Below are 26,123 nucleotides of genomic sequence, written 5' to 3'. Positions count from 1 at the left end.
ATGTGGATTGTGTGCCTCTCCTCTCTTCCTCCAGACTCTGGGACCCTGATTTCCAAAGGAAATGCAAAGTTTACTTTCATCAGAGAACATAACTTTGGACCACTCAGCAGCAGTCCAGTCCTTTTTGTCTTTAGCCCAGGCGAGACGCTTCTGACGCTGTCTGTTGTTCAAGAGTGGCTTGACACAAGGCGACAGCTGAAACCCATGTCTTGCATACGTCTGTGCATAGTGGTTCTTGAAGCACTGACTCCAGCTGCAGTCCACTCTTTGTGAATCTCCCCCACATTTTTGAATGGGTTTTGTTTCACAATCCTCTCCAGGGTGCGGTTATCCCTATTGCTTGTACACTTTTTTCTACCACATCTTTTCCTTCCCTTCGCCTCTCTATTAATGTGCTTGGACACAGAGCTCTGTGAACAGCCAGCCTCTTTTGCAATGACCTTTTGTGTCTTGCTCTCCTTGTGCAAGGTGTCAATGGTCGTCTTTTGGACAACTGTCAAGTCAGCAGTCTTCCCCATGATTGTGTAGCCTACAGAACTAGACTGAGAGACCATTTAAAGGCCTTTGCAGGTGTTTTGAGTTAATTAGCTGATTAGAGTGTGGCACCAGGTGTCTTCAATATTGAACCTTTTCACAATATTCTAATTTTCTGAGATACTGAATTTGGGATTTTCCTTAGTTGTCAGTTATAATCATCAAAATTAAAAGAAATAAACATTTGAAATATATCAGTCTGTGTGTAATGAATGAATATAATATACAAGTTTCACTTTTTGAATGGAATTAGTGAAATAAATCAACTTTTTGATGATATTCTAATTATATGACCAGCACCTGTACATTGTACTTAATGTCATCTTGCTCAAGATAATGATTTATTAAGTGTACATGTCATAAAAACAAGAAACTATGCTTCTAACCACAGCTCAACAGCTGTCGTTCCAACCACACGTTTGCGTATGTTCGTTTGACCGATGGTTTCAGGAAACACCAAATCGTTGGATGTTATTTGTTAAATCGAGTATAGTTCCTAGCCATATCGGCCTAGAAAATCACAACTTTTTCATTTTCAGTCGGTCTTAGTACACGAGAAGAGTCAAGTTTTAAATAGGAAAAATATTGAAACTCTTTGGTCATTTTTTAACGAAATGCTAACAGTCTAATCAGATTCAATGAACTATGCTAAGCTATGCTAAAAGTGGTACCGCCAGACCCGGAGATCGGCTGAATGGATTTGAAAACGGTAAAACTTAACTGTTTAACTCTAGGGGAGTTGGAAAATGAGCCTATTTTCAAAAAAAGTGGAGTGTTCCTTTAAACACACTTTTGCTTCTATTGAGGTGGGATTTGAGTAAGTTTAGGGATAGGTTTCAAGCTATGGGTAGGTTTAAGGGTGGGTTAGGGTGGAACGGAGGGATCAATTATAACTATAGATGTAATTATAGATGCAATTACAGATATTAATTACAGCTGTATTTGCATGCAGGTATTTTTAAATATAAGTACAATGTTAAAACATGTTTACACAATAAGGACATTGTATCACATTATTAATTTAAATGTTAGTACATAGGCTGTAGTTAAAGACAATATAAAGTGGGACCAAATATACAAGTATGGATCAATGTATATCTTTTACATTGAGATGTAACAAAAGTACCTTGTATCATTACGTGATGTTACATGATAATGACCTTTATCATATTTGGAAAGTTTCAGAAAGCACCTCAGTTCTATTTTAGTTCTATTCTCTGTCTGTTCTGACCTGAGCATATGTACTGAAGTCTGAACTCTGCTCTCGCTTTGTCTTGCGTTGTTTTTGTCTCCTGGTTTTCACGTCTAAAGATGCATAACACACCTCTTCATCCTCACCCTGGAATGAAAGAAAATTCATGAATTAATGAAGCTGCTTCCTGAAACATACATATTGTATTTATATGTCTTTAATGAATGTGCGTGTTTGCATTGTTCATACCTCAATGGTATTTCTACCTTTCAAATTGTCTTTTTGATCTGCCGCAGCATCTACAATGGATTGTTTAAATTAGAACATCACATACATAAATGGTTTAGAGTTTATGCAATGGTTCAGTGTGTTACATTTCAGTTTCTACATTACCATCAAATTTAGTTAGCAGCTTTTCTTATCCAAAGTACTCTAATTGACAAAGCTGTTTATCTGTATATTAAATTAAAACTGTGATAGTGCAAAAGAAGAGTGTGAATTAGTGAATGATACCTGTATTTTTCCTCTTACAGAGGCAGAACAGACAGATCGAGGAGAGGAGAACACACACCGGACACACACTGAACAGCAGCGTCCAGCAGAGAACACAGTCTGATACACGAGGAGTGGAGGTGATGTTCAAGAGTCCAGAACATGAAGTTACTTGCTCTATATAAAGTAAACATATTAATATTATTATTATTATTATTACAGTCATGAGGTGTGGAAGGTTCAGAACAAGAAGTCCATTGCTCAATATAAAATAAATATAAATGTATCAATGAATGTTTGTACAAATATTCATCTTGCTTCTTCAGTGAGAAAGTGCTCCAGAATTACATATGATACAATAATGATACAATAATAACTAACAGAAATGTTTTCTCACCTGCAAAAGAGAGACGAGTTGTTCGGTTTCCATAATGGTACACTTCAAATCGGGAGGTCCTGCCTTTTTCATCTTCATACACTTTATCCTCTACATCTGCACAGTAATACAGTCCCAGATCAGAGACACTGATGTTAGTAATATGTAGATCATAAGAATTACTGGAGTGGTTGTAGACAGAGCTGAAACACTGAAATGTCTCCAGGCCCCCTTTCATTAAATCTATTATGAGAGAGGGTTGATTTTCATGAGAGCAGTTTCTTATCCATACAAAGAGGAAACCATGAGTTACAGAGCGATCACAGTAGAGAGTGATGTTGTCTCCTGGTCTGACTTTCATCTCCACTTCTGCTCCATAGATTCTGTTCTGACTGAACAACAAAACACCTGTAAAAGAGCAAAATAACTTAAATTTGAAATATGTATTAACATACAAAAATATTCACAGTAATATTGACATTTACATTCGAAAAACTCTCAAAATAGCTGAAAACTTTCTCAAAACCATCTTTTCTTACACATGAGTGTGACGAGAGCAAGTCTTGACCTCTCCATCTCTGTGAGTGACTGTGAGTAACTGACACTGGTGAGGGTCTTACAGACGTCAGCTCTCATCTAAATGGGTCACGTCAATGGAAAATCTTTTCTAAAATGTTTCACGTCACAGAGGGGTTGGCCAATAGATTAGGTTATCATGTGTACATACAAAGAGTAGTATTAACCAATTATTGGTTACCCTATAGACTTTTTTATTCTAATTTGCTCTGATTGGTTTACAAAAACAGAAATCATCATCAAGCAGATCTGAAGAGGGGGAAATACTTTGTCTGATACATGATAGATATGTTTAGCATCAAATAATTTTGATTCATACATGCAGATAATCATCTTCAGTTGAGAAATGTTGTGCTTTACATTTCAATTGGTCAAGATTTTTTTTTATCAAAGCTCAGCTGTAAAATTCATGATGTTCTCTGTTGTAGTGGGTACAAACCAGCAACGTGTAAACATGTCAAAACAGGAAACCTCAACTCTTATATTCAGACCACCTTCGCATTTGCTGCTGTGACATGTCGTCAAACTCTCACTTCACATCTCTTACTTGATCACTGGTCAACAAGCACAAATGTTTCCATTAGACTATGTGTGGTTTTGTGAGTTGGAGTTCACACATTTGCACGAAGGAAGCTTGCTCAGCTTGTCTGTGGTTATACTGACACTGACGGCTGTCCATTGAGCTGAAATTAGCTGAATTATATTCTAAAACAGAAACAGTAACACATGTGAAGATCAATACTTCATATGATAAATCAGCTACTCAATACACAAAAGAGCGTGATGCTTTTTATAACAACCATTAAAGTTGGCATGAAACGGAAGTTGTGTTTAGCTTTCCTGTTTTGAAAAATGAACACAAAATGTAAAAAGTGAAATATCTTCTTGAACATGAAAAATTTAGGAAATATAAGTTGGGACTTGAATTTGTCCATCAGGAATTGATTGGATGATTGTGGTTTACTATTGCTGTGATGTCATGTGAGTGACAGGTTGTCCCGCCCTCACGCCAGTAAACACCATCAGAGAAGAGAAGAGATGTCGCTGCAAGAGGGAGGGGAAATTATTTTGATTCAAGGTTACGAGGACATGTTAATTTAAAAAATAAAATAAAATAATGATGCGTATGTGTGTGGGCACGTTTTTGTGAGTGCATGTTTTTGTGATTTATGAGGACACCAATTTGTATAATGGGTATTACACTGGTATTACGACGTAAACATGAAATACGAGGACATTTCATGAGTCCTCATATTTAAAATAGCTTTAAATACATACTAAACAATGTTTTATTAAAAATGTATAAATGTAGAATGTTTTGTGTGATGGGTAGGTTTAGGAGTAGGGGTAATGTAGGGGGATTAGAATATACAGTTTGTACAGTATAAAAACCATTGCGCCTATGGAATGTCCTCACTAAGATAGCAAAACAAACCTGTGTGTGTGTGTGTGCGTGTGCGTGTGTGTGTGTGTGTAACACCTTTTTGGGGCTCCTAGTGAAAACTAATGGGAGTATGAAAACAACATGTATTTTATTATTAAAGCAGAGTGAGGTATCATGCATATGTCCTGTTCCTTTTACAAAGTACACACTAAAAAATGCTCGGTTAAAAACAACCCAAGTTGGGTTGAAAATGGACAAACCCAGCTGCTAGTTTTATTTAACTCAACCATTGTTTAAAAAATACTGTATTGCTTGCTTAAAATGAACCCAAAATGTGTTGGAAACTAACATTTATTAATATATTTAATAAATGAACATTAATTAAAGCTGCTCTCCATAACTTTTTTTGGTTAAAAATGATCCAAAATCAATTTAGTACATAATAAGTACATAACCATCCAGTGTTCAAAACTATCTCCTTACCTTAGCCCGATTCACAACGTAAGCTTGTAATAATGTTTTCTAATTCAAGTGGAACTGGTAGGATTCTGCAGGAAATTAGAGCATTTTCAATTTAAAAAAACAAAATATAACAATAATAATAATTTGCACGGTTTGATGTGATATGTGCTAAGTGATCGTTAGATTTAATCACCAGCGTGATTTATTGTAATGCTTTTTTTTTTCCAGTTGGTCAGAAAAAAAGTGGCAGATTTGTTTCTTACTTGCTCAGATGACATTTTCCGGTGAAAATTCTTATTTTGGTCATACTTCCAAGACTACAATCTGTGATTCTGAAGTACCTGTACAGTATCCACCAGTGCAGTGACTGACAGCTACACATTCTCCTCAAAACATCAGATTCATCCGCGCTGAGGAGCCGTGCCGATGCACAACCCACGTAAAGATGATAATACCGTTAATAACTGCAATTGCAGTTTTCAAACAGAGATGGCGACAAAGAGGCAAAACATACGGGCTGCAGCTATAATAAGTTTAATGAATAATAATTAAACAATAAACATTTATTAAATAAATTTCTTATTAATAAATGTTCACCTTTTGATTATTATTGTTGCTTCTAGTAATAATGCGTCTGATTTTTAATTTCCAACCTATTTTGGGTTCATTCTAAGCCAGCCATATAGTAATTTTTAAACAATAGTTGAATTTAAAAAAAAAAAAAAAAAAAAAACTGCCCAACCCACTGGGCAAACATTTAACCCAACTGCTGGGTTTGTCCATTTTCAACCCAACTTGGGTTTTTTTTTAACCCAGCATTTGTAGTGTAGTTTCAAGGCCCTGACTATTATTGAAGACAAGTTTCCCCAGTTTTTTTAGCAAACCTCACAAATAAAGTATACTTTAAATTTACTCTATAAGCAGCTTCTTAAGTGTATTACTTATTAGACATGGAAACAAAGCTTTGTCCAGAGGCACACAGATATTTGCACATTATTAAAAATGATATAAAACGATGAACGTGATTTGAGTAAATGTGATGAAAGTTAAAATATGAAATAAATATTGTTAAAGGAGCTAATGCACATGTGGCTTCTCCTAATTCTTACTCAAACAGAAAGTAGAACCACATATACTTCATCTTTCAGAATGAACATGTCTGTTGTTCAGTGCGTTCAGTAGTGGGAGCTGTCCAATGTGCTGAATTTTTACTGGTCAGAGGAGGGCCGTGTAATGCTGTAGATTTAAATGTGTGAAACTGAGAACTTGTCACAGACACACCAGGCTCCACCATCCACCAATCACAGCGCACTCCATCTCCTGAGTTCTGATCACCGACACCTGCACCTCATCAGCACCTCATCACCACCAGTATAAAGAACACTCACACTCACACCACATTGTCTGTGTCTGTGTGTAAGTGTTCTCATTGTTCTACGTCCATCTTCTCCAACACCATTCAAGATCTTCACTTCTTCAACCACAAAAGGACAGTATCACTTATCTTCACTCCAGTTATTCACGTTTACGTTGCTTCATACTCACCTGCACTGCTGTTTTACTCCGCTGGTATCAATAAACATCCCTGTCTGTGATCTCCTGTCTCCGACCCTTCTGTGTTGTAACAGAACTACAGACGTACAGGTATCCTTGAATAAAGTCAGCATGAAACGGAAGTTGCTATAGTATTTTCTTCACTATTGTGACACATATCCAAGTGAAACGGATGGGTGAAAATGTAGGGTGGGACTTGATTGGATCATTGGATGGTTGTGGTTGATCTCATGTGAGTGACAGGTTGCCCCATCTTCACACCAGAAAACAGTCATCAGAGAAGAGAAGAGATGCTGCTACAAGTGGGAGTGGAAGTTGTTTTGATTAAAGATTATGAGGAATGAATTTAAAATAAATAAAAAAATAATAATAATGTGTGCAGATAAATCACTTATAATAAATACTGAAATATATATAAAAAACAGTGTCAATTTCGAATTCAGTGTGACTACGTTTTTTTTTTTGTTGTTTTTTTTAATTGATATGTTTTTTGTTTTTTTTTCCATGTTATATATTTGTATGTCTAAGATTAAATAGCTCTTTTTCTTACATTTTGCAGTTGGCAAAGTCAAAATTAAAATGCGATCAAAAAGGGAAAGCGAAGGATTGTAACAAACCCAGAATCAACATTGGCTTGGCTTTTTGGAGATGACAAGAAGTGCAAGATTGAGAAGTTTTAAAGACAATCCAGAGATGTCTTTTTTTCTTACTCAACAGGTAAGATATTTTATGGAAACAATAGATAGCTATGTAGCTCTCTAACAGAGTTTATTGTAAATCATTATTGTAAAGTTTGATGTCTTTATGGGTTGTTGTAGCGATGTGGTGGATTTTCTTTTTTCAAGCAAAATGTGCAGTTCAAAAGTGCTGCACAAAAATAAAGCCAAAAAATATGGGAAAACAAGCATTAGACAGCTGATAATAATAAGAACAATAAGAATATTTTGGACATTTCAAAAGATTTTATAAACGCACACTGCCCCCTCAGGTCACTAGTAAAACTAAACACACTGACTGCTCTAACCACTAAATTGAGTCTCTTTCAGACATAATCAGATCAAGGACATGTAGACTTATATATAATGTATATATAATGTATATTTTAAATCCTGTTCATTACATACAGTAACAAAAAATGTACAGTATGTAGATTTAAATGTAAATGCACCAAGAGCTGTACTTTGGGTTCAACAACAGATTATCTACCCAGTGTTAGTTAATGCAGTTAGTTAAAGGTTTTTTTTTTACTTCAGTACATACATTTAATCCATTAATTGAGTAAGATAGTCCCTTGGAGTTTAGTGACTTAAATGTGGGTATTAAAGTGTCAATATTTTTCTCTCATCTTGTAATTGGAATGTGTGAAGTCCATCTCAGAGCTTTAACTTCTAGGCTGAAACCCGCAGTCTGTGCTTCATTCTGAGAGATGCAGTAAATGTGATACTTCCTCATCCATCAGAGAGTCTAAAGAAAGACTGCCACTGTAAATCAAGCTTTTGCAGTCATTGCATGCAAACAAACCAATTTCACCACAAACTCACCACATAAGCTTTTACACTGACAAACTAACCCCCGTCTTTCTACTTCTGTCTCATATGATCACAAGCACTAAACGGAATGGAAATGGTTATTTTTTTAACTGAGAATAAGACAAGACAAGATGCATATATATATATATATATATATATATATATATATATATATATATATATATTTAAATTGGGTTATTGTGTGAACTTACAAAGAGTGAAAGCAATTTTAACCAATCATCGATTACGGTACAGACTTTTTTGCTTAAATTTGTCTTTGCAATCAGGCAAATCTTAAACCTTTTTATCATCAGACAGATGATACTGAGGACAGTGCGTGATTTAATATTGTCAGACACAGTTTTGTGTTTTATTATTGCCAAATGCAAGCTGAATATTAAAAGAATGTGGTGTACATTTTTAATTATGCCTGCAAGGTGCTAATGCAGATGTGGCTTTTCTTAATGCTTCCTTAATATTCAGGAAGGACAAAAACATCTTCATCGTTCAGAAATTCTTCTGCAGATGTGGTTCAGTGGGTTCAGCACTGGGAGCTGTCCAATGTGCTGAATTACTTCTGGTCCTCCACACCAAAAATCTTTTCTAATTACATTCACTATATTCTATAATTGTAAGGTCAGTGTGTGATATGACAAGATTATGTACATTTCTCATTAACTGAACAATGTCTGATATACATTTCCTTATCGGTCTTATAGAAGCAACCCATTAAATGTTTAAAAAAAAAAAAAAAAAAAGCTATTAGATGTACTTGCCACTGGAAACATGGCAATTACATTACATTCATAATATTTTTTTTCTTTCTGTATAGTTATTTTACCACACTTAAAACTTTTCAGCCTGTTTTAATTGAAAGTTTAATGAGCAATTTTGCCTCAATAAATGTTTGTTTGGGGAAAAAAAGTATTTTTTTTTTTATTTTTTTTTTACCTCATCTCAGTGTACCTGCAACTTCAGTTAATTTTCGCATTCATTCTCTAGAGTCCCATTGTAAACAATCACGAGATCAACTAAAACTTCAAAACAGCAACCTCAGGAAAATAAATTGTTCTGGGCATGATCTAATTTAATTTGATTTAAATTCAAAAAGTCAGTTGTCACAAAGGAAGCATGGCAAGTGAGATGTTGTTGTGCTGTAACAAACCAGAAAAGACCTGTAACTACTTGATTAAATGAAAATGATTTCATCATGATTGTTAGCAAACACCATTACAAACATAATTGTAATTGTTTTTTAAGAATGGAAAACTTATTGGCTTAAGCACTTACAGTTCTTGGATAACTGGTATAGGTATATGTTTAAACTCACAACAATGTTGAAGAGTCATCTAATACCATTCACAGATGAGAACACTAATAATATATGCATATCAACACAAAGACTATCATGAAATACTGTTAAATGAAGGATGTGATAAAAGTTGCATTGCATTGCAGATGTTGTAATAAAACTAACTGGAATTGAGCAACAGATCTAATTTCTAATGTCTAATTTCTTTACTATAAAGAATTTTCTGATACCCTGGTTGAGGAAGTATTAAAAGAAGCCACATTTACATTAGCACCTTGCAGTTTTCCAATATGCTTCTTTCTGTTTTTGTCAAACCACAGTTCTTACCCTTACATTCATGTACATTCATGTTCACCAGGTTGATCACAAACACTTTTATGATGTTCAATTTGTTGTATGCACAAATGGAAACATTTGCGGCTTTCACCTTCCTTTTCACAGGCATCACCATGCATCAGCAAATTTAAATATCAGCATATTAGTACATGTTACATAATATGAATGAAAATAATATTTAGTAATAATAAAGTAATAATGTAGTAATCATTTCTGATGTGAATACAATTCTGAGGTGAATAAATCACCAGTCTCAGTAAATGTCTATTTAACATTAATATACTACAACTACTGTACTGCATATAGTGTCAGTGTTACATGTTATATCACATATAATTATTCTACTATAATTAACAATGACTAATGACAGGCTATTTCACAACCAAAATAAATATTGAATACATGTTGTTCATCACAATTAATTTACATTGTAAAATGAATATTTGTGTCTAAAATATAAACTAAGATGAAATTGGAACTGCATTATCTAAAAGATTAGAAACAAAATTAGAACAATTGTATTATGATGCAATCTACTTTTTATTTTAATTTAACCATGAACACATTCTAAGAATTCATTAAATATGATGTTCTTGGAACACAGGATGTCATACATCATACACAACATCAATATACTCTTAAAAGTAAAAGGTCCAATTTGTGAAAGAGGAAAAGGCCAAATGCTGCTGGATGTTTGGTTGAGAAACTGCTCACATGAGCATCAACCATCTCTGTTAATAGAGACTAAACTGTTCCAGGGGACGTTTCCACGTTTCAGTTTTGTGTTCAACAGCAACTCCTATGATCTACTCCTATGTCAGTGTCTCTGATGAGGGAATATATTACTGTGCGAAAAAAAAAAAAAAAAAAAAAAAAAAAAAAAAACAGAAGTAAGTGAAGACGTATACGGCATCACTGCAAAATCTGAGCTTGAGTATGGAAACAATATAAACTTATAAACAACCTTATAATGTGTTGTATTATCTCATGAAATTACAAAAGTCTTCTTTTAAACATCTAAAAAGCTTTATAATGTGGCCATAATATTTGTTAGTAGTATTTGTCTGCTTTAAGTAAAGTAACAAAAGTTAAGTCTTCTTTTGAACAGCCATAAGATATCATGGTAACACTTTACAATAAGGTTCATTAGTTAACATTAGTTAACATGAACTAATAATGAACTGCACTTCTACAGCATTTATTAATCTTTCTTAATGTTAATTTCAACATTTACTAATACATTATTAAAATCTTGTTAACATTAGTTAATGCACTGTGAACTAACATGGTAACGGTAGCCATTGACTTCTATAGTATTTTTTTTTTTTTTTCTATGTGTGACCCTGGACCACAAAACCAGTCATAAGGGTCAATTATCATCTGAAAGCTGAATAAATAAGTTGGAATAAATTGTTAGGATAGGACAATATTTGGTCGAGATACAACTATCTGAACATCTGGAATCTGAAAATTAAATATTGAGAAAATCGCCTTAAAGTTGTCCAAATGAAGTCCTTAGCAATGCATATCTACTCACAAAAAAAAAATATTTTTGAAATATTTACAGTAGATTTAAAGATGTAAATTTACAAAATATTTTCATGAAACATGATCTTTACTAAATATCCTAGTGATTTTTGGCATAAAAGAAAAATCGATAATTTTGACCCATACAGTGTATTGTTGGCTATAATATACCTGTGCTACTTATGACTGGTTTTGTGGTCCAGGGTCACATATGGCTGTTTGATTATCAACATTCTTTAAAATATCTTCTTTTGTGTTCAACAGAAGAAAGAAACTCATACAGGTTTGAAACAACCTGAGGGTGAGTAAATGATGACAGAGTTTTCATTTTTTGGGTGAACTATCCCTTGAAAGTAGGTCACACTGAAATCAACACTAGCCTCATAGAAAACACTCAAATATGAACAAAGTAACAGTGAACCACTGAAAGTGCCAGGAACCGCCTTATACATGACATTAGAAAATACAACTAACATGAATGTGGTTAACAATACTGTAAAAGAACATATTTTGTGCACCTCAAACTGTACAGTAACTGTTTATATTGTATATTTAAAAGTATCTTTAAATACGAGATAATGAAACATTGGTAACACTCTACAATAAGCTCTCATTTGTTAACACTAGTTAACGTGACAATGGAGATGACCTAAAGTGCTGAGTGTCATCATGGGTTTCCTGTTTTGCATCTTTCAACTACATGGCTATTGTTTTCATTGGCCACAAGAATTAACTCTACTTTTATATATTTGTATAACAATGCATTTACTTGAGGTGTTTATTACCCTGAGCCCTGAAATGTTGCTCTTACACTTAGTAGTACACTTATATAATCACATGCTTGTGGTTTCCTGTTTCAGCATGTCTAAAATGTGTTTCAGAACTGGGAGGAGAACTTACTTTACTTCTTTGAAATGCAGCTCTTATATCTTCTGCAAGACTGGACTGAATTACGAGTGAATTGAAGTGAATATTGAAACATAACAAAAGTGTTACAGCACCACATACAGTGAACAGCTCAGTAAAAACCACATCTAAACATGCTACTAATACTTTGTTTACCGTATTTGAGAATAATTACATGATAATACAAGGACTTTAGGTGGACACACATTAGAAATAGATAATTTGAAAATGAACTAAATTAAAAACAAATATTTTTAACTTGATAAAAAATATCAACTTTAACTTAAAAAAAATATTAACCTGTAAAATGAACAGGCTAAAAAGGAAGTAAGCAAGATAAGAAGACAGTCACAAAGACCACTGGAAACATTCGTGGTTTGGACTTTTACCTCAGAAAAACAAACAGAAGGCCGGACTCTCTTTATTACCATGACAACCTGTAAATAGTACTGAATTCACACACGAAAACCACTTCTTACATCCTGTGCCATCAAAAAGCCACTGTTGCATTTTGTAATATAACACCTGCATGCAACGTCTACAATATATTCCTGCAATATATCAATCTGCTCAAGCTAATTATGTCTTTGCCCTGCCACTGAAGACACTGTTCAAGTTTTTAAGCATAAATGGTTTAATTCAGCATTGTTTTCATCTTGAATATTGAGGGTTGTCTCATCTTATATCTTGAGCATTGCGTAACGTGAATACTTACAATTATGAGAAGAAAAGAAAACTAATTTGAGCACACGTGTGATTCATTTAATTCAGTCTATCACTCATAAAAGCATTTCCTGACTTCTGTGCCCTTATCATGATTTGGTCCTGATGAAATGGTTTGTGGGTAAGTGTTTATGACGTCATTATCTGCAATTGTAAGGAGGACCAGACCAGTTTGAACTATTATTAGCCACTAGATGGAGCCATTGAATTTTCATAATTTCATATTCACAGACACTCTCATAGCATAAGCATATTAGACATTCTGTCTAGACATTTGACAAACTTGTATTTATAGTACTTGACTGAACTTTATTTGACAATTTACACCCACATGTATTTTGAGATAAATATTCATATGATCTACAGATAAAAACAGAGACACAAAACTGTACTGTTTACTTTTAGACCAGCTGCTTTGAACATTTAAATAATAAAGCTGAATAATACTTTTTTTTCTTTCATTTTTTTTTTTTTTTTTTACATGTTCTTCATAATCTTAACACACATGGAAAATAATTCATGTTAATATTTTCAAGAAAATAATAGATTTTAATAGATGGTGTAAATCATAACACTTATTGAACACTCATTGAAAGCATGCTTGAACTATGCTTTATTGTGATTAGTGCAAAAAGTATGTACAAAAAGCATGCCGTAAGCAGCTATACAGGCCTACAAACAACAGCTGAGAGTGTCTGAATGAGCAGAAAGAATCACATCTTGGCATAGGGATGTTCAGATGTCAGCAGTCTATAAAAGACTTCAGTGTGGAGGCAGATCTTTCCAGTTTTACTCGTCTCACACTGATGTTTCTTCACAGAATCTGCCTGAAATAAGGAAGAGAGGAAGAGAAAACAACCTAAACTAGTGCACAATATCTAAATGCACATGGTTTGTCGATCAAAACTGACGTGTTGATTCTCAGTGAAACTGTTAAACTCTCCACAACTTCTAAACATTCTTTCATCGTGTGAGCCTTCGCATGCAAAATGATTAATTCAGTTATCAATATTCCATAAATACCTATGACATGGAATGTGTGTAATGTCTGCTGAATTGGCAAACGGCCTGCGATTATAATGCAATAGAATAACAATCTTACCAATCAACCAATCAAGTTCTGAAGCATACAGTCGGATATATAAGGAGTTTGACCAGCACAACATGGAGGAACGTCTAAATCCCTAAAGAGCAACAGCAGTTTATTTTTGTAGAAATGTGTTACATATCAACTGAAAATTCACAGTTGCTTGTTGTGAAAGAGCAATAGTAAGATAGATAAAATTAATAAGAAACTGTGAATTTTCAGTTTACATGTAACATGTTGAAAATACATGTACTTTATGAATACATACTGTTATAGCTACTGCTTTTTAGGGTTGTGACATTCCTCCATGTTCAAAAATGGTAGTGATTGTGCTGGGCAAACTCCATATGATTCCAAACTTGATCAGTTTATTAGTAAGATTGTGATTCCTATTTCATTACAATGGCAGGCTAATTTAGCAGACCTTATAGGCCTATCTGACAGATTTTGAAAACTGAATGGATCATTTTGCATGTGAAGGCTCACATAATGAAAGAATGTTTAGAAGTTGTGAAGAATTTAACCATTTCACTGAGAATCAACTCATCAGTCTAGACCAGCCATGTGCATTTAGATACTGTGCAAATTGTAGACAATTGTACTTTTGCTTAAATCAATAAGAAATCCAAATCTGATGTGAACAAGAAACTAATTGTTCAGACATCTAAACTTATTGTTTGGAGAGAAAAAAAAAAGTCTCAATTAAGAATTGAGCCAAAGCGATTGAGAAAAACTGTAATGAGAAATGATTGACTGCACCTGAAAGGTTCAGAGTATTAGCCACTAGATGGAGACATTGAGTTTTGCTTTCCTTTTATAATTATTTCTTATCCAATTGACTGTTTTTAAATTAATCAATACGAAATGATGTCTTTGTTTAATGCTGCACAGAAATATAAACTCGATTAATGCTATGAAATCTGTTCAAAATATGAAGTGAAACATGAAATTATAAATAAAAATATGAAATAATAAATTGTAAAATAAACAGCTGTCACGACAACAGCAACCATCTCTTCACTCATTTTTATTTATTTTTTATTTATTTTATTGTTGTAATGCAACAAAACTCATTCGGTCCAGAAACTACTGTTTATTTTTGTTTTATACTTTATTACATGTGTGCATTAGCTTTATGCACATGGAATAGATCATATTTTAATTCTACTGAAAACTATTTGTGGTTCTGTCAATTTGTGCATTTCTGTTGATAGAGTCCAGTGGAAACATTTGTGGTTGGTACTTATAGCTGCACACAAGAAGAGAGAAAAAGAAAAAAGAAAGAATGAGCGGTATAACGTACACAGGAAACCCAACATCCTGCCGATAGGTGTGAGAACAGAGAATGTAAAGTTTAATCTTATTTTTCTCGTCCCTTTTAAGACAAAGAAAGTAATTATGATTCTGGACTGAAAAGGAAAACAGATCTGCATTTAAGTTGTTGTCACTCACTTTAAATGTTTTACTGATCAGTCTAAATTTAGCTTTTATTGCACAGAAGGACATTTTGACAAAAACACAAACTGGCTAATAAACAGTTATTATTTGTTATTAGTTATTATTGTTTTTGTTTATTTTGTTTAATCCAATAAAAGATTTCAAATTAATGTTGTTTTTAAAAAACAATGTTATTTCATTACGAAAATATAATTTGCAACCAGAAAATGTGCAAATAAAATGTTACTTTGTTTTTTGTTTTTTTTATTTCGTTAGTATTTTATTTGAAAATTTGAAATATTTTATATTTGTGTATCATGCATAACTGTATATGTAAATACAATTATAAAAAAAAAATGTGCTGCAAGTTTGTTTGTGCATGTGAACTAAATGTGGAGAGAGCTTTCAGAAATCATAGCTGACGTTGCTGAGTACAAAAAGAGAGCAATAGAAATCACCAAGTTTTCAGTAAGTTGTTTAAACTGAGCAGTAGAATCACATCTTGGCATAGGGATATGAAGATGTCAGCAGTCTATAAGAGACTTCAGTGTGGAGGCAGATCTTTCCAGTTTTACTCGTCTCACACTGATGTTTCTCTGTAGGATCCCCCTGAAATGAATAGGAGATGCACATTAAACAAACTAAACTATTGTCTTTGGCGTGGCAAAGCTTAAAAAAAACAAGTAACAATATACAGTAGATACATTTTCCTTAAAACAAGTAGCAATATAGATACCTTAATAACATTTGCAGTGAGTATCTCTGCACTCTGCTCAGAATCTAAAGATCAAATGAAAATATGACAGTACAGTGAGAAAATAATGCAAGTCTGAACATAGTAACTTTAAGCATGTATGTGCTCTTAAATACATCAAAATGTTTGTACCATGTAAACACAACACAAACACAAATGCTACTGTATAATTCTAATACAGTTTATTCATTTTTTACTATATAAACAACATTAAATATGTAAAACAGTTCAGAATCAGCTTCTCAAAAAAGCTCACATTAAGGCAGCTACACAATAACAGTTTTGGTAACACTTAATTTTACAATGTAATTATTACACGTTACATGTAGTTACTAAAGTAATAACAGTAAGTTATGCAAAATTACATGCAACTAAACCTAAACCTAATCCTAATCCTAACCCTATAGTAAGTACATGTTGTTAATTTAGTAACACTTTAGTATAGGAACACATATAAACTATTAACTATGACTTTTCCCTCAATAAACTCCTAATTTACTGCTTATTAATAGTTAGTAAGGTAGTTGCTAAGTTTAGGTATTGGGTAGGATTAAGAATGTAGAATAAGGTCATGCAGAATAAATTATTAATATGTGCTTAATAAGTACTAATAAACAGCCAATATCCTAGTAATATGCATGCTAATAAGCAACTAGTTAAAAGACCCTAAAATAAAGTGTTACCATTCATTTTTCTCAGAACTTAAATGTATAAATAGATTGAAAAGTTTGTAGACAAATTTTATGTTGGCTTGAGAAAGCCTAGCCAGAAAGCTTGAAGTAGTTTTAAAAGCTTGAAGTTTGAAGGTTTTCAGTTTGGAGTAACGTTAGTTTTAAAAGTTTGAAGGTTTTAAGGCCATGCTGTTTGCTATGGTGTTCTGGGTGGTTGCTAGGGTATTGCTATGTGGTTGCTAGGGTGTTCTAGACAGTTGCTAGGGTGCTGCTATGTGGTTGCTTTGGTGTTCTGTGTGGTTGCTGTGTGGTTGTTAGGGTTATCTGGATGGTTGCTAGTGTGTTGCTATGTGGTTGCTAAGGTATTTAGGCTGTTTGCTAGAGTGTTGCTTTGCGGTTTCTAGGGTATTCTGGGTGGTTGCTATACAGTTGCTAGGGTACTCGAGGTGGTTCCTAGGGTGTTGTTATTTGGTTGCTAGGGTATTCTGGGTGGTTGCTAGGGTGCTGCTATGCGGTTACTAAGGTACTTGGGGTGGTTGCTTGGGTGTTGCTATGCATTTGTTAGGGTTTCTGGGTGGTTGCTAGGGTGTTGCTATGCAGTTGCTAAGGTACTCAGGGTGGTTGCTAGGGTGTAGATAGATAGATAAATAGATTTCTAATTTATAATTTGTTTGCAGCTTTGATTGCTGACCAAAGACATTAGGTTTTATATTGAGAAAATCATAATAAAAGTTGTCAAGGAAACAAACAGCGAATGAGATACCTGCAGTTTTCCTCTGACAGAGGCAGTACACACAGATGGAGGACAGGAGTGAGAAGAGGAGAACACACACCGGACACACACTGAACAGCAGCGTCCAGCAGAGAACACAGTCTGATACACGAGGAGTGGAGGTGATGTTCAAGAGTCCAGAACATGAAGTTACTTCCTCTATATAAGATAAACATAAACATATCAATGAATGTCATTATATTATTATTATTATTATTATTATTTTGCTCATATTTCTTCTTCATTGAGAGGGGTGGAGGGTTCAGGACAAGAAGCCACTTGCTCAATATTAAATAAACACAAAAGTATCAATGAATGCCCATAAAACATATTTTTGTTCTGTTCTTGCTTCTTCAGTAAGGAACCTGCTCCAGAATTACACAAGCAATCACATAATAATAACTAGCATACATTTTTTCTTACCTGCAAGAGAGAGACGAGTTGTTCGGTTTCCATAATAGTACACTTCAGATGAGGAGATGATGCCGTTTTCATCTTTATGTACTTTATTCTCTACTTCTGCACAGTAATACAGTCCCAGATCAGAGACACTGATGTTAGTAATATGTAGATCATAAGAATTACTGGAGCGGTTGTGGACAGAGCTGAAACGCTTTAATGTGTTCCAGAACCATTTTGTATAATCTATTTCGAGAGAGGGTTGATTTTCATGAGAGCAGTTTCTTATCCATACAAAGCGGAAACCAAGAGTTACAGAGCGATCACAGTAGAGAGTGATGTTGTCTCCTGGTCTGACTTTCATCTCCACTTCTGCTCCATAGATTCTGTTCTGACTGAACAACAAAACACCTTTAAAAGAGCAAAATTACTTAATAAAGCACTAAAATCTGAAATACCATACAAAAATATTCACAGTAATATTGGCATTTACATTCGAAAAACTCTCAAAACAACTTTCTCAAAACCATCTTTTCTTACACATGAGTGTGACGAGAGCAAGTCTTGACCTCTCCATCTCTGTGAGTGACTGTGAGTAACTGACACTGGTGAGGGTCTTACAGACGTCAGCTCTCATCTGATTGGTTCACGTCAATGGAAAATCTTTTCTAAAATGTCTTACATCACAGAGGGGTTGGCCAATAAATTAGGTTATCATGTGTATGTACAAAGAGTAGTATTAACCAATCATTGGTTACCCTATAGACTTCTTTGCTCTGATTGGTTTACAAAAACAGAAATCATCATCAAACAGATATGAAGAGGGGGTAAAACTTTTATTTGTCTGATAGATATGATAGATATGTTTAGTATCAAATAATTTTGATTCATACATGCAGATAATCATCTTCACTTGAGAAATTTTGTGTTTTATATTTCAATTGGTCAAGTCAAATTTCAGCTGTAAAATTCATGAAGTTCTCTGTTGTAGTGGGTTCAAACCAGCAACATGTAAACATGTCAAAACAGGAAACCACAACTCTTATATTCAGACCACCTTCACATTTGCTGCTGTGCCATGTCGTCAAACTCTCACTTCACATCTCTTACTTGATCACTGGTCAACAAGCACAAATGTTTCCATTAGACTATGTGTGGTTTTGTGAGTTGGTTAGAGTTCACACATTTGCACGAAGGAAGCTTGCTCAGTTTGTCTATACTGTGGTTATACTGACACTGACGGCTGTCCATTGAGCTGAAATTAGCTGCATTATAATCTAAAACAGAAACAGTAACACATGTGAAGATCAATACTTCATATGATAAATCAGCTACACAATACACAAAAGAGTGTGATGCTTTTTATAACAACCATTCAAGTTTGCATGAAACAGAAGTTGTGATCATCTTCTGTATTGTGACTTACTTCCAAGTGAAATATCTTCACAAACAAGAATAACATAGGAAATGTGGGACTTGATTTTGTAAATATGAAATAAATATTGTTAAAGGCGCTAATGCACATGTGGCTTCTCCTAATACTTAATCAAACAGAAAGTAGAACCACATATACTTCATCTTTCACAATGAACATGTCTGTTGTTCAGTACGTTCAGCAGTGGGAGCTGTCCAATGTGCTGAATTTATACTGGTCCTCTGTAGGTCACTAGATGGAGTGAAACTGCTACTCAAGTTAAAACGCTGCTTCTACTTTGACAGCAGCCCTTTCAACCCCTACAGCACTGGATGTATAAGATCACTTTTTAAGATATATTGAATGAAGTAAATCAATAAAATGTATTTTTATTGGTTAGACAACAAAAAATAATACAAAACAAAATTAATAAATAAACAAAATAAAGTAAATCATTAATTTAAATAAATATTTTAATTATTTAAATAAATGTATTATTTTTTAATTGTACATTTTATTTGTTTAGTATTAGCATTTTTGATAATGTCATTCCATACTATTGCACAGTTAAAAAATAATGGCAAGAATGACATGATGCAATCAGCGTTTGTGTCCCGCACCCACACACTAACACACACACACACACACACACACACATACACACACATACCCGCACGCTCACACACAGCATGACATCGACAGCAGCTGGCACAACCAAGGAGGAAATCATCTGTTCCTCGACTGACCGACATCGACATTGTCTATGTTTGACTACTCTGTTATTAAGCTGGAAGAATGTCTGATATCTACTCACGTGGAAACAGAAATTAATGCCACAAGGGAAAATAAACTTCACGCCAAATCCAAATTAAGGTCAAGCTATTTTATTGCTGTTGTTTTTAGGTTTGAGTGTGTGTTTCTTGTGTCAAACTGAAGATGATATTCATAGAGTCCATAGTGTCCCACAACAAATGCCACATAGAACTAAGTTTTGTACATATTTTTTTAAAACACGCTGCTACATTTTTAGTAGGAGTTGCATGTGGCCCATTTTGCACAAATTTGACATTGTTGACAGCATGTTACAAATCATCTTTAATGATTTGCCAAACACACAGACAATCAACTGAATCACAACATGAATTGATACGACACATTTATTTGCTATATGACCTTCACATAAAAATGTGCTTTAAAATGAGTCAAATAAATGTGGATGTAACAAGCATTTAAAATGTTTTGCTTTTTGTAAATTGTCTAAATCCACACTGCCCCCCTCAGGCCACTAATAAAACTAAACATACTGACGGCTCGGACCCCCATGAGTCTCTTTCAGACACAACAGATCATGGACCAGTAAAAATATACATTGCCATACTATAAACATCACTATCCATTACATACAGTGACAAAAATGTACAAACAAAAGAAACATTCCTTTTGACACATTATTATTAAATGACATGGCACCGAACATCATTTGAGTGGTCATGTGAGATGCATTGCCCAAGTAAATGAAAGCAAATAAAACTGAAACCTGCTCTTTGTGCTTCATTCTGAGAGATGCAGTAAATGTGATTCTTCCTCGTCCATCAGAGAGTCTAAAGAAAGACTGCTGCAGTAAATCAAGCTTTTGCTGCATGTACACAAACCAATTTCACCACAAACTCATCACATGAGCATTCATACACACCAACCTCTTTCTTCTGTCTCATGTTCACACAAGCACTAAACTGAATGGAAACATTTGTGGTTAAGATTGTTATCTCTTTAACTGGAAACAAAGCAAGACCCTTCCTCAAGAAAGACACAGACAGCGCACTTCAGTAAAACTCCTTTGAAGAACAACTCTGATGCTTTGAATATTTAAATTTATTTTGATTTCAATAAGATTTTAACTGTTCAAAAGAATTAAAAGCACAAATAGAAAAAGGCAGACCTGGAATGCACCAGTTCAAAGAAAAATAAGAAAACAAGAGAAAAAACAAGAATGTATCTTACTACAGAGAAGCAACTAAAGTGGGCATTTCTCTTTTACCTTTACAGTTATAAGACAGATAGTTTTAAGATGAGAAATATAGTTTGAATGTTTGCTTGTTGCTGTTATCCGACCACACTAACCTATTCAAACACATTATGCTTCATCTGCCATGGAGTATGTTTTGAGGAAAAATGAATGAAATTAGCTGTAAAATTGAATCAGATAAACGTTGCAAACATTCCGTTTAAGAATAAGTTTAATATAAATACCTTAAACTAAACACCGCTTCATACAGGAAACCCACTTCTACATCCTGTTATTCGGGTCATCATTGTGTGTCCACAAAGGCTGTACTAAAACACTTTTAACAGAGGAAAACAACATTGTACTGCTCTGAGGCCATGGGGTGCGTTTCCCATACAACGGCGTAACTCGCTCCTTCACTACCATAGTATGATGCATTGTTGAACAAATCAACTAGCTAGTCACGAGTGTTTCCCGAAACCGTATTGTCGTTCAGCCACATTGGTGAATGATGTCACGCAGGTGGTGGAGTAATAACTTCTTCTTGAAATGAATCCGTTTGAGATCGAGACTAGATTTTTTTGTTATAAATTACGGACATGTCATCTGATGACTACTTCTCATTTTTCTCATTTATTTTGCTTTATTTCCAGATTCAATCATAGGCTCGTTCTTACTAGAGCACGTACGCACATGCGCACTCTTCAAAAACGGTGCTTAAAATTCGGACGACAAATTAAAATATGTAAATGACATTTGTATATATTTGAAATAAAAGATATACATTGTACTTAATGTCAGCTTGCTTATTTTGCTCAAGATGACGATTTATTAAGTCCACATGTCATAAAAACAAGAAACTATGCTTCTAACCACAGCTCGAGAGCGTTCCAACCACACAAGTTTGTGAATGTTCGTTTGAACTATGGTTTTGGGAAACACCAAATCGTTAAACTATGTTATTAATGACGGAACTTGCGATGTTAGTTGGCTAATGATTCATTTAAATAAGTTATTACTCCACCTGTGTGACATCATTCACCACGGTGGTTGAATGGCAGGTTTGCGACAATATGGTTTTGGGAAACAGTCTTGACTAGCTAGTTGATTTGTTCAAAGACTCATCGTATGCATTGTTGTACTGGAAACGCACACCAGAGTAGCAACAGAGTAACAACAGTACGAGTGACAGCTCATTTAAATAAAAAAAATAAAAAAGTTATCAATGTGTGAAAAAAAAAGTTAAAGTATCCAATCACGGACTTCCGGGTTGAGCATGGCGTGAGTAGGTGCACACGAGTGTAGCTCCCGACCTCTTTCTTTCAATTGGTCGTTATTTTTTTTTATATATGTTCAATACAATTGATTATCTGGTGGCTGATACTACATGAAGTTACGGTGGAAAAAAAATGGCGAGTAGAAAGCAACTTCGGAATAAAACCGGCAACAGAGATGGCGAAGCACCCTCGAGTAAGGCCGACGAAATATCACCATCTCCTGAGGGCCTAACGGCTCTACCTGAAGATCTCGAAAAACTCCGGTCAGCGCTCCTTTCCAACATGACACAAGTAGTTCACTCACTTTTAAAAACAGAACTGGCTGGTGCACTGTCACCTGTGAACGCGACATTGGAACAAGTGAAATCATATTACCAAGCTCATGACGAGCGACTTCGCGAGGTTTGGTTTTGGTAATATTTTTATTTCTTGGGTTAAATTAATATATAATTCCCCTTCAGCTTCCATTCGGACTAATTATTCTCGATCAGACTTTTTCCATTAACACGTGGAACTCGTCAGGGATGCCCACTGTCCCCACTCCTTTTTGCCATTGTGATTGAGCCTCTTTCAATAGCTTTGAAAACAACAACAGTGTTTCAAGGAATTAAGCGAGGGGGTATTGAACATCGTGTGTCTTTATACGCCGATGACCTTTGGCTTTACATCAGTGACCCTATATCTAGTTGTCCTTTAATTATATTCTTATTAGGTCGGTTTGGTAACTTTTCGGGATACAAATTAAATTTCCAAAAAAGTGAATGTTTCCCCATTAATAATTTGGCCTTACAAATTCAACAAGTATCATTACCCTTTCGTTTTTCTCCGGATGGGTTTAAATATCTTGGAATTCATATGACGCGCTCTTTTTCTTCTTTGTTTGAAGCCAATTATAAAGCTCAGTTAAAGGAAGTAAAGGCAGAGTTGGAAAGGTGGCATAGTCTTCCCCTTACTTTAGCCGGAAGAATACATTCAGTAAAAATGACAGTTCTTCCCAAGTTCCTTTATTTGTTTTAGTCCCTACCAGTTTTTTTGCCCAAATCCTTTTCCCGTTCAATTAATCAATCTATATCCTCTTTCATTTGGGAAAATAAGATCCCCAGGGTTAACAAACATATTCTTCAGAGGGCCTGCGATGTTGGTGGTTTAGGCCTCCCAAGTTTTACTCATTATTACTGGGCATCAAATATTCAGAAGATATTAATTTGGCTTCATTGCCCAGAAACAAATTGGTGTTTAATTGAAGCACAAACATGTCACTCTTCTTCTCTCCCTGCTTTAGTGTATTCTTCCTTACCTTTGAAAGCTTCTCGATTCACATACAATCCTGTTGTTCTTTCTACTCTCAAGATCTTTAATCAGTTTCATTGTCATTATAAATTTACATCAGCATCGGTTTTGGGTCCAATTTACAAAAATCATTTATTCCCTCCCTCTACACTGAACTCATCATTTAGACAGTGGGTAGTTGCCGGGTTGATATGCATCAAAGATTTATATACTAAAGGTTTATTCAACAGTTTTGAGAACCTCTGCAGATTGTATGACCTCCCTCAAAACCACTTTTTCAGATACTGTATCTTCAGATTCGCAATTTTGTTAAGAACAAATTCCCATCCTTCTCTGATCTTCCTCCTACCTCGCCCTTAGATAATCCTATTCTCAATTTTAATAATAAAGTATTGATTTCAATTATTATATTTCCATCTCATGTCTTTGAAAGGGTACAATCTGGATAAAATTAAATCCAGATGGGAAGATGAACTGGGCATAGAGCTATCTGAGGCTTTTTGGGGGGAGGCGCTTAAAAAGGTCCACTCATCATCATCTTCTGTTAAGTTAGGGCTCATACAATTCAAAGTGCTGCACAGGGTTCACTTGAGCAAGGCATGGTTAGCTGGAATATATCCTGGGTTAGATGCAGCCTGTGATAGATGCTCTTTTTCCCCAGCTAGTCTGTCGCATACATTTTGGTCTTGCTCCTCTAAATAATTACTGGGCATTGGTTTTTAAAACTATCAGTGATGCCCTTGGGGTGACATTGCGGCCTTGTCCTTCAATAGGTATTTTCGGAACTCCCAGTGACGCTATGATCATTACTTTAACTGCAACCCAGAGGGACATTATTGCTTACTCTTTTTTTATTGGCCCGCAGAAGAATTTTGTTGAGTTGGAAATCCCCTACCCCTCCTTCTGTGACAGATTGGCTGGAAGATGTGATGTTCTTTTTAATATTAGAAAAGATCGAATTTACACTAAGGGGATCTGTGGACAGGTTTTACTCAAAATGGGAACCCATTTTGTCATATTTTAAAAACTTGAAAGAATTACCCAGTTGCTAACTTTTACTCTCCATATATGTATCTCTCTCTTTTTGTGATGCTGTATTTGATGTTTTGACCTCAGTGTAATTTGTCTCACAGAATGGCTATTTTTTTTTTTTTTTTTTTCCATACTGTTATAATATTATTGTAATAATAATAATACTATTATTATCATCGCTATGTAGTGGTATGCAATGGGTCCATGCCTTGAAAAGATGTAATATGATTGTTTCATTTTGCCAGACACAATGCTATTGTGTTGTAACTAAGCTGCCTAGGGAAGGGATGGGGTGGGTGGGGTGGTTGTTATAGTAAAAATAGAAGGAAGGAAAATGTAACTTTTATTGTTTTAATGTATGTGGCTTTACTCTTTAAATTAAAAAAAAAAAAGCATCCAATCACTTTTTATATTAGGTGTGTTTAACTATGTACTTATATAAAATAAATAAATAAAGCTAGGCAAAATGTTTATTTATATTAAACACACTTTTGCTTCTGTTGAGGTGGGATTCGGGTAAGTTTAGAGATAGGTTTCATGGTATGGGTTGGTTTAAGGGTTGGTTAAGGTGGAACAGAAAGATCAATTATAATTATAGATGTAATTACAGATGTGATTACAGCTGTATTTACATGCAGGTATTTTTAAATATAAAAACATGTTTACACAATAAGGACATTGTATCACATTATTAATTTAGAAGTTAATACATGCTAGTAGTTAAAGACACTTAATATAAAGTGGGACCAAATATACAAGTATGGAATTACATATATTTTACATTGAGATGTAACAAAAGTATTTTGTATAATTAGATGTTACATGATAATGACCTTTATCATATTTGAAAAGTTTCAGAAAGCACCTCAGTTCTATTTTAGTTCCATTCCGTGTCTGTTCTGACCTGAGCATATGTACTGAAGTCTGAACACTGCACTCGCTTTGTCTTGCGTTGTTTTTGTCTCCTGGTTTTCACGTCTAAAGATGCATAACACACCTCTTCATCCTCACCCTGGAATGAAAGAAAATTCATGAATTAATGAAGTTGCTTTCTGAAACATACATATATTATATTTTTATGA

At 34.5% G+C, this 26,123-nt stretch overlaps 2 protein-coding genes across 4 annotated transcripts in view; both read right to left on the bottom strand.

The window, feature by feature from the left end:
• Positions 1-1,214: 1,214 nt before the first annotated feature.
• LOC127518759 (uncharacterized) overlaps positions 1,215-26,123 on the bottom strand; it is an 81,751-nt gene continuing 56,842 nt past the window's right edge. For 2 of the 3 annotated variants that reach the window (XM_051905879.1, XM_051905862.1), the window contains exon 5: positions 20,306-26,053. In XM_051905879.1, the coding sequence (XP_051761839.1) occupies positions 25,919-26,053 (135 nt within the window). In that variant the 3' untranslated portion in view covers positions 20,306-25,918. Of the gene's footprint in view, positions 1,766-20,305; positions 26,054-26,123 lie in introns of those variants that run through there. The other variant, XM_051905872.1, reaches the window with a different exon arrangement.
• On the bottom strand, positions 15,247-18,599 carry LOC127518855 (uncharacterized). The gene is made up of 5 exons (XM_051906071.1): positions 18,564-18,599; positions 18,048-18,434; positions 17,616-17,783; positions 16,164-16,207; positions 15,247-16,036 (listed from the first exon to the last, which is right to left on the bottom strand). The coding sequence occupies exons 1-5, from the start codon at positions 18,565-18,567 to the stop codon at positions 15,923-15,925; spliced, it is 717 nt and encodes a 238-aa protein (XP_051762031.1). The 5' UTR covers positions 18,568-18,599; the 3' UTR covers positions 15,247-15,922.

Source organism: Ctenopharyngodon idella, chromosome 1, assembly GCF_019924925.1.
Source record: "Ctenopharyngodon idella isolate HZGC_01 chromosome 1, HZGC01, whole genome shotgun sequence".
In the NCBI taxonomy this organism is placed as follows: Eukaryota; Metazoa; Chordata; class Actinopteri; order Cypriniformes; family Xenocyprididae; genus Ctenopharyngodon; species Ctenopharyngodon idella.
This window is presented reverse-complemented; position numbering and strand designations above follow the sequence as displayed.